Here is a 9,776-nt window from a genome sequence, read left to right as displayed (position 1 = left end):
GGCTGGTTAATAGTGATGTGCGGTTCAATACTGAAATATCAATTCCTCTGATACCAGTCATTTATGTTCTAGAATTGATTCTCACATTAAAATATCGATATTTTAGTAATTTAGAGTAAACTTGTAGTTTATCATTAACAGGATCACAGTGGGAAGATCCTATTTCATTCGGATTGTCTACATTGGAAGCAACTACTTCCTCTTCCGCTTTTCATAGTCATGTGCGAAATACGGCTGTATAAATGTGTCGCAGTCCCTTGGCGTGCGCAGTCACAACAATGGCTGAGCGTAACTGGAGTTATGTTCGGACGTATTTTACATCCACAAACGTGGTTTGTGATACATGTGGCAAGAAAGTGAGGTGTTGTGGCAACACCACAAATTTGTCAAACACCTCAGAGTAAATCATATCACAGAATATGATGAGCGTATGTTGAGGCGAACTGAGGAGGAGGAGGAGTGGACAGGGACAGGTGCTGCTAGGGCGAGACAGACGTCTCTCATGGAGTCCTTTAGTGCTGCAGGCAGGCAAGGTGTTCAAATAGCGCACAACTTCAGGTTTTTTTTATTTCTATATGATGAATTCTGTATTATTAAGTGATAAGAACAAGTAATCTGATGTCCTGTAATCATTATGATGCTATAATTTGAGATACAATAAATAAAATACGTTTTTGCACAAAGTATCGTGCAAAAAGGATCAGTATCGTTGATACCACCCTGAATTTTACTTGGTATCGGATCGGAAAGGAAATCAGTGGTATCGCACATCACTACTGGTTAAAGTTACTTGATATTTGTTGTCTTTTTATGTTCGTAATGTACAGTAAGTATGTCAAACAAGTCAATCAGTTCCATATTTTTGTGTCAGGCAGGTGATTAAAAGCTGTCTGACATTTTTTTTTTTTAGACATTTAAATAAAGGTGTAGACTCTGTCTTAAATTTCTATTCTTTTTAATGGCCACCAGGGGGCAATACCTAGGGCTTGTAAAAAGAATTTTGTTACTATAGAAAGAAAAACAGTTTCCAAATGTGACCTCTCTAAACACTTTCCTGCTGTATTTAGTCATTATTTTCAGGGTGAGATTGGGAGAAAAATGATTAAGTAATGGTCAGAAATGGAGGATTGTTTCAAGTAACACACTTTTCTACCACTGTGGATGTCTAATTTGGTTGTTCTGTCGTACAGCTTTTTTTTTTTCTTCTTTTTTTTTTTTCTCCTCCATTTTACCAGTAGTGGCTGTCTTAATCCAGATCAATAATGCTGGTAATAATCACACTGTAAAAAGAATAACCCTATTCAAATAAAAAAAAAATAAGATGTCCAGTTGTCACATCCAAAATATTTGGCTTTATAGAATCCAAATTGAGTCACTTGATATGACCTGATACTTTTATGTTGATATAAACAATATTACTAGACTTGACTGAAACTTTAAATTTTGCATTGATCCAAATTGATTTTTTTTTACATAGAACCATATTTTAATTATTGAACCAAGCTAATATATTGAAATTTAACCAACCTAATGTATTCACATCGAACCAAATTAACATGAACTAATATGTTTGTGTTGAAGCCAGGTAATTGATTTACATATATTCAAACTATATTTTTTACATTTCATTTTATTTCAGTTCAAAAATGCTCTGCATTTCCTATAAAAAACAAGACAGTTGGCCAACCAATTATTTCAAAATTATTTATTGTTCCAAACCATTTTAACTATAATCACAGAATATGATGAGCGTATGTTGAGGCGTATATTACTAATATTATTATATTAGTAATATACAGATTTAGTGCTACGGCAGAAATGATTAGAGAAATGTTTGTTTTATAAAACCTGCAATCTTTTGAAAACCAGTATAAAACCTGCAATCTTTTGAAAACCAGTATAAAACCTGCAACCTGTCTAAAACTGGCATAAAACCATTATAAAAACTCTTTTTAAACCAATTTGCAAGTACTCAAAAATGTTTATATGTGCACTGTGCCTGTACAATGTAAAAAAAAAAAAAATCTACACATGTATCAATGAAATCAACTTAAATCTCCCTTTCAAATGGGTGTTCTTATAAATTTTGAATGTAGAATACCACTGCAGGCCAACCAAGCAAAATAACCAAGCACACATGCACATGCATGTGCACATACACATGCACACATGCATGCAAACACACTACTGTGCAGTGTTAAGTTCACAATTAAGTTTGCGAATCTTAGAGGTCAACTTGTTAAAGTCAAGCTCCATCATAATCTTTTGAAGAGCCTCAAAGGTGAACCTGAATCCTCGTGGATATTCCATATTAAGAGCATAACAGAGTCCAAAGACCATTGCCACTCCAGCTGCCACAGAAGGCAACTCATTCAGGACTTCCACACCATCAATGATTATCCCGATGTCTCGAGGCTGATGTAGGAGGCTTGAGTTGTCCCTGAAGACGAAGAGTGCCATGGTGGTACTCTGCAGCTCTTCCTCAGCTTCATCTTTCTGGGATATCTTGAGGTAAAATATGGAACAAAATGTACAAGTGAAGAACTGAAGTCTGGCACACCTGATAAATCTTTGACCATAATAAACTACTATTTTGATAGTTGTTTGCTCACAGACTATTAGAACAATTATTTGACTAATCAGATTTGTGAATTGCATAATCAACAAACACAAGCTTGTGTCTAGAAACCGCGAGCTCACCAGAAAAATTCAAACGAAGCGGAGCACGGAGTTATACTATGAATGTTATGAACTATGAACTTATGCTAGCTAGCTGTATCCACCACCGATGCATCGTGGTAACGCTAGCTAGTTAGTATACTGGTAAAAAACGGCTTTTTGCCTAACTTGCATTCCCGACTGTGATGGTCGGTTTCTGGTAACCAGTTCTAACGTTGCGCAGGATAGCTAGCTAGCTTATAGCTAGCAGCTACAATCATGCAAAAATTAGGGGTGGCTGTCGACCCAGCTTAAATGGGGTTATTTTCTGCAATTTTGGCAATACAAATTATAAAAGCTTTTGTAACACACTTGGCTTTACTTACGTTTATTTTCAGATGAAATTAATCAAAGATGTGACACGATGTTTCCAGCAGCCATGCAGAATAAAAATGGGTCCCGGTCTATTTCTGGTGGGCGTGTTCAAGTGCAAATCACTTTGACTCAAATTAAAGATATTATCTGTTCAACATGAAAAGAAATATATGTTTTGAGAGAAATCAAAAACTTTGCGTTGTGTCCTTTGTACAGATATTTAGTTTCATCCAAATCAAAAGTGGTATTTTAAAATGCAAAAAGAAAGGGTTTCACAATCAAATCAATGATTTTATTCTGTTTTGAATGGCACTTATTAGATTGAATGAATGACTGCATGTTAGACTTTTTTCAGTGCAGTCTGAATTGCATAAACTCATATTTCAGCAGTTTGACTTGGTTTTGTGTCACTTTCAGTTGCTACTCGGTCCCAGGCTCGGCAGACGTGTATGTTTCAGGCCCCAGGTTCTGTTCAAGGACCAGTCTCAGCTACAGAATCCTTTTCAGCTAACCCAGAAACCATACATCCCGAGCCCCCACCATCATCAGTCCTCAAAAACTCTGGTTGGTTGTGATTTACTTATTCATTTAAAACAGAAAACAAAAAGATTTTTTTTAAAATGCATAATGCATTTTAAAAAATCATAACAGTGCCACATCTGTTTCATTTAACAACATGTTGTTGTTGGTGACCATCCCATATTCATTTGGTTATCTGCAGGGTACAAAGTCATATCATGTACCTGTTAAAATGTATTTGAATAAGTTTCTGAGTACTTTAAATGTATGAAGAAATATTTTGGTCTTTTCCTTCTGTTAAATCTGAATTATATTTGTTTTTTGTCATCTAGTAATTCTGAATCAGCAGCGTAAAAAGAATGATACACAACCAGCGACTTTGCAGCCTTTTGTTCCTGAGGCCATAAAGCAAAATGATGAACCTGAGAAAATGCCTCCTCCATCCACAGTTAGAGGTATGTAACCCATTTTATTGGTATTAGGTGTTAACATCTCATTTATTTATTTCTGTGTGTGTGTGTGTGTGTGTGTGTGTGTGCGTATATTAAGTGTGTATATTGTTTGTTTGTTTTTTCACATTTTAGGCAGGAGGAAATCTGTGGCTCCCATGGAGTTGAACAAAGGCAATAAAAGGCTCTCTTGTGTTATAAAGCCCCCAGATATGCAAACCAAGAGGGGAAAGGTGAAAGATTTCTTCAACCATTATTCTTTTTTTTATTTTATTTTATAATGTAAATTGTTTTAAACATGAGCAAAACTACTCCTCATTTTGTTACAGTACCTTTTGTTTGCTTGTCTTTATAGTTTCTGGAAGGTTCCCGGGCCAACCAGAAGTTCTTTGAGATGATTCAGGATTTCAGAGCGACTTTGGAAATCACACCCTTATCAACTACTGAAACGGTAGGTTTGAACATGGACTTACAATGTTCCATCCAGAAAGTTTTATTGTAACTTTGCAAACTGTAGCACAGTCATTTCTCTGCACATCTCTTGCCTTTTTTTAAGATTGAGCCCCAAAGGATTTGTGTGTGCGTTCGCAAGCAGCCCTTTAACAAGCAGGGTAGGTCAGGAATAATTTGTAGATTCTCTATTCTATCATCTGAATATAAAGGAGTAATTAAGGGAGAGAAAACAGTTGCCATGTTTATACACTAACTCCGATACTCTTGTGTATTGTAGAGATTAATAAAAAGGAGATTGATGTGGTGTCTGTACCTGGGAAAGGTGCGTTAGTGGTCCATGAGCCAAAACACAAGGTGGACCTCACCAAGTACTTGGACAATCAAGTCTTCCACTTTGACTACTCCTTTGATGAGACCGCCACTAATGAACTTGTCTACAAGTAACTACCTAATTTTTCCTTTAAGCCAACAGTGGCTCTGATTGTACATTTTCTAACTTAGCTTTTTCAACTGGGACATTAACCAGTACAATGGAGACTCAATGTATACTTTTATACATGCTGTAATTTTCCTGTTAATGTTATGATGACTAAAATTCTGATTTTCCTTTTAGGTTCACAGCTAAACCTTTAGTCCAGTCCATTTTTGAAGGTGGTATGGCAACATGTTTTGCCTATGGCCAGACAGGAAGTGGTAAGACCCATGTAAGTCTCCCTTTGATCTAAGACTTTGAGGGTTTTTTTTGTTGTTGTTGTTGTTTGGTTTTTTTTTTGGGGGGGGGGGGGGGGGGGGGTTGAAGCACAATTTTGCAAATGTGGAATTTATTCAAAGTCTTTATTTGTTTTTGAGACAATGGGAGGTGATTTCACAGGGAAGCAGCAGAACAGTGCTAAAGGCATCTACGCATTAGCAGGTAGGACCTTAAATGAAACAACTGGATTTTGTACAAAAAACAGACTTTGTCATAATTTGAGTCTATTCACTTCTAGCCCAGGATGTTTTTGCCTACCTCCACCACAGGAGGTATGCTAATTTGGATCTCTCTGCCTACGTCAGCTTCTTTGAGATTTACAACGGCAAGGTAGGAAGACGTGAAGGGAACACCCTTCACTCAGAAGATATCTATTGAATCCACGTGTTCAATTAATCCATATAGCAAACTAGACATTTATTTTTATTTAGGTGTATGACCTGCTGCATAAGAAGGCCAAGCTGCGTGCTTTGGAAGATGAACGACAACAGGTTCAGGTGGTCGGCCTCAAAGAGGTCTATGTGACCTCAGCAGAGGAGGTCATCAAGATGATACAGATTGGTAGTTCATGCAGGTAGTTTAGTATCAAGAATGTGTTTGATGTTTCCTTGTTCATTTTTCTTTGTGCCTGAAAGAGCACAAAAACATATTAATTGCCCATTAGTGTAGGTAGGCAAACTCCAAGTTAGAATCTCACTGTCTTTTCCAGAACGTCGGGCCAAACCTCAGCCAATGCCAACTCATCCCGCTCTCATGCATTCCTTCAAATTGTTCTTCGGCGCAATGACCGTGCTACCACGCTGCACGGCAAGTTTTCACTGGTCGATTTGGCTGGCAATGAGCGTGGTACAGATGTCAGCAGCAATGACCGGAGTACTTTAGTTGAAACTGCCGAGATCAACCGCAGCCTTCTGGCTCTCAAGGTAATCGATTGCTGATTAAAAGGCAGAAGTACTCTGTTTTCTCTCCATTAAATATGTCTGCACAGCAACTCAAAACACTGGTGTTTCCTCTCTTGTATCCTGTAGGAGTGTATCCGTTCACTGGGAAAAAACAGTGATCACATTCCTTTCCGAATGAGCACTTTGACCAAAGTCCTCAGGGATTCTTTCATTGGAGAGAAGTCCAGGACCTGCATGGTATGTTACCACACCAAATTTGACTTCCTCTCAGCATTGGATATTTTGAAATCCACATCAAATAAATTTTTTTCTTTGTTTCACAGATTGCTATGGTGTCTCCAGGTATGACCTCATGTGAATATACAATGAACACATTGCGCTATGCTGACAGGTATGTATTTAGCATATGAAGCTCTGAATCTGTGGGCTTTTTGTTTTTTTTCTAATGGGAATTCTCAGTTGCCTTATTGTATGATGAAGCTTGAAACATTTTCTGCAGAATGAAGGAACTTAATGGCAATTCCAAAGCCAGTGAAGCACCTAAGACACAGGAGCCAATGAATAGCTCCTCAGAAGAGGTAAGCTTGCACAGCATGAATCCAGTTATAACCTGTGTGGAAGTTTCTCAGATTTAACTTGTCACTCTTTTTGTGATGTAGGAATCAGTTTTGGATACCGGTGTGTATGATGCCATATCTCAGGGGGCTGAGCTGGAGGAGAAAGTTTATTCAGAGCTCAAGGTAGAGTTTTCCTAACTTTGTATGTTTTTTGTTTTTTTTTTTCTTTTTCCAGGATTTAGTATTAGTATTAGTATTTATTTATTTATTGTCATTGTCAAGAACAATGAAATTGCGTTTGGGGCTTCCATACAACCCCAAAAAAAGAAGAAAATAATAAATACCCCTTAAAACCCAAGTGTACATATTTAACCCAGTGTGATAAGACAATCCTTAGCAATAATGTTCGTAGAAATTCAGACAAAGACCTGAGAAACATGACAAAATACAACAATGCAACCCATTCAATATTATTGTACTGTGAGATATGATATCAGATATGATAGTTATCTATTTAAGAAAGAGGGGGGGGGCAGGAGGGGGAAGAGAATAAAGATATGATGCACCAATGCAGACCAGTTCATTGCTATTAAGAAGTTGGATATGGTTATTGTCCGTGAGAGGGGGGCAGAGAGTTCAGGAGCCTCACAGCCTGTGGATACAGGCTGTTGGCCAGTCTGGATGTTCTGGCCTGTATAGACCTGTACCTTCTCCCTGAGGGCAGCAGATGGAAAAGGTGGCGCGCAGGGTGATGTTGGTCCCGCAGGATACTGTGCACCCTCCTCAGACAGCGAGTGGGGAAGATATTACTGATCTCTGGCAGACTTGTTCCAATAATTCTGCCAGCTTCTTTCACCACCAGGATTCAAGTTACAATGTCATTTTATTTTTTTCAATTGGTAATTTCGCCTATTTTTTTTACTCAGAGGGCAGGTGACCTCGTACAAGAAATGGGCCAAATCTCATACAACATCGAGGAAGGACTCCCCAATCTGGTTGATCATTCCAAAAGGTTATTGGGTGTGTACCAACCAAAATATTGCTCGATTTGTTTTGTTAATGTAATGTACTAAATCTGCTTGCTCATTACACAAAACTTTACCCCTTCTAACACAGCTCCAGCCTTTTTTCTTTTGTTTGTTTTTTGTTTTAAATAAAGGTGTAGACTCTGTCTTAAATTTCTATTCTTTTTAATGGCCACCAGGGGGCAATACCTAGGGCTTGTAAAAAGAATTTTGTTACTATAGAAAGAAAAACAGTTTCCAAATGTGACCTCTCTAAACACTTTCCTGCTGTATTTAGTCATTATTTTCAGGGTGAGATTGGGAGAAAAATGATTAAGTAATGGTCAGAAATGGAGGATTGTTTCAAGTAACACACTTTTCTACCACTGTGGATGTCTAATTTGGTTGTTCTGTTTTCGGAAAAATAAGTGGTGAATTTACGGTTGGTGTCACTTGTGTTTTACCAGACAGCCTCGTACAGCTTTTTTTTTTTTTCTTCTTCTTACCTTTTTCTCCTCCATTTTACCAGTAGTGGCTGTCTTAATCCAGATCAATAATGCTGGTAATAATCTGAATTGCATAAACTCATATTTCAGCAGTTTGACTTGGTTTTGTGTCACTTTCAGTTGCTACTCGGTCCCAGGCTCGGCAGACGTGTATGTTTCAGGCCCCAGGTTCTGTTCAAGGACCAGTCTCAGCTACAGAATCCTTTTCAGCTAACCCAGAAACCATACATCCCGAGCCCCCACCATCATCAGTCCTCAAAAACTCTGGTTGGTTATGATTTACTTATTCATTTAAAACAGAAAACAAAAAGATTTTTTAAAAATGCATAATGCATTTTAAAAAATCATAACAGTGCCACATCTGTTTCATTTAACAACATGTTGTTGTTGGTGACCATGCCATATTCATTTGGTTATCTGCAGGGTACAAAGTCATATCATGTACCTGTTAAAATGTATTTGAATAAGTTTCTGAGTACTTTAAATGTATGAAGAAATATTTTGGTCTTTTCCTTCTGTTAAATCTGAATTATATTTGTTTTTTGTCATCTAGTAATTCCGAATCAGCAGCGTAAAAAGAATGATACACAACCAGCGACTTTGCAGCCTTTTGTTCCTGAGGCCATAAAGCAAAATGGCTGACAACAGACGAGAGTAGACGTGCATTCGTGAGCTCCCGGCGGTAGGCCCAGGAATCTACATCTATCCTAACTTGCCCTTATATAATTTTTGACCATAACAAGAGGCAAAGTTACAAAAGAAACTTCTGCATGGCAAATTATAATTTGCGACACTCAAAACGAAAGAAAACGACAAAAACTACGGGATACCAGCACGCATTGGCAGCAAGAAATATGGCGGATGGGGAGGAGGAATTGCCAATTAGTAAATTACTCAATGCTATCAAAGAAACTAAAGAGGAACTTACAAAACATATTGACAAAAAAACGGCTGATATACAAATAACCCTGACGAAAATTGAATCCTCTCTTAACATGCTTTCCGAGCAGGTTGAGGAGATGGAGGCACGAGTAAGTACAAACGAGGATGACATTAAGGAAATGCATAACCGCACCGATAAAGTGGAGAAATTGACAACTCAACTCAAGGACAAAATCGACGACTTGGAGAACCGCAGCAGAAGGTCCAACCTAAGGATACTGAACATTCCCGAGCAAGTAGAAGGCCATGACGCTGTGGGATTTTTGGAGAAATTTATACCACAAATCCTGGGGAATGACAACTTTACATCAAACATTACCCTTGAAAGAGCACACCGCGTCGGGAAGAAGTCTGATAGACCACGGCCCTTCATTGCTAAGTTTCTGAACCTCAGAGACAAAGAGAAAGTCCTTCGACTGGCTAGAAGTAAGGGAGAGACGACATATGAGAATAAGAAAATATCTTTTTTCCCGGACTACAGCATAGACCTGCAACGCAGAAGAGACGAGTTCTGTGACGTGAAACAAAGGCTGCGAGAAAAGGAGATTGAATATGCTCTGATGTACCCAGCGCAACTTCGCATCAGACATCAAGGATCGATTAAAATTTTCCCCACTCCTGCTGAAGCGCAACGCTATCTGAAAGATTTTCTGAGTGAGT

The 9,776-nt window shown here is 38.1% G+C and overlaps 1 protein-coding gene across 1 annotated transcript; it reads left to right on the top strand.

Moving 5' to 3' along the window:
- Positions 1-3,982: 3,982 nt before the first annotated feature.
- Positions 3,983-8,811, top strand: LOC113035720 (kinesin-like protein KIF2C). The gene is made up of 16 exons (XM_026191364.2): positions 3,983-4,007; positions 4,137-4,234; positions 4,357-4,452; positions 4,558-4,612; positions 4,732-4,894; positions 5,068-5,158; positions 5,304-5,367; positions 5,444-5,535; positions 5,637-5,779; positions 5,915-6,128; positions 6,234-6,344; positions 6,431-6,498; positions 6,607-6,685; positions 6,767-6,847; positions 7,591-8,441; positions 8,728-8,811. The coding sequence occupies exons 1-15, from the start codon at positions 3,983-3,985 to the stop codon at positions 7,735-7,737; spliced, it is 1,527 nt and encodes a 508-aa protein (XP_026047149.2). The 3' UTR covers positions 7,738-8,441; positions 8,728-8,811.
- Positions 8,812-9,776: the final 965 nt, after the last annotated feature.

The sequence above is a fragment of the Astatotilapia calliptera genome, chromosome 14 (genome assembly GCF_964374335.1).
Source record: "Astatotilapia calliptera chromosome 14, fAstCal68.1, whole genome shotgun sequence".
NCBI classification, from domain to species: domain Eukaryota; kingdom Metazoa; phylum Chordata; class Actinopteri; order Cichliformes; family Cichlidae; genus Astatotilapia; species Astatotilapia calliptera.
The sequence above is the reverse complement of the archived record's forward strand: the minus strand, read 5'-3'. Positions and strand labels throughout refer to the sequence as shown.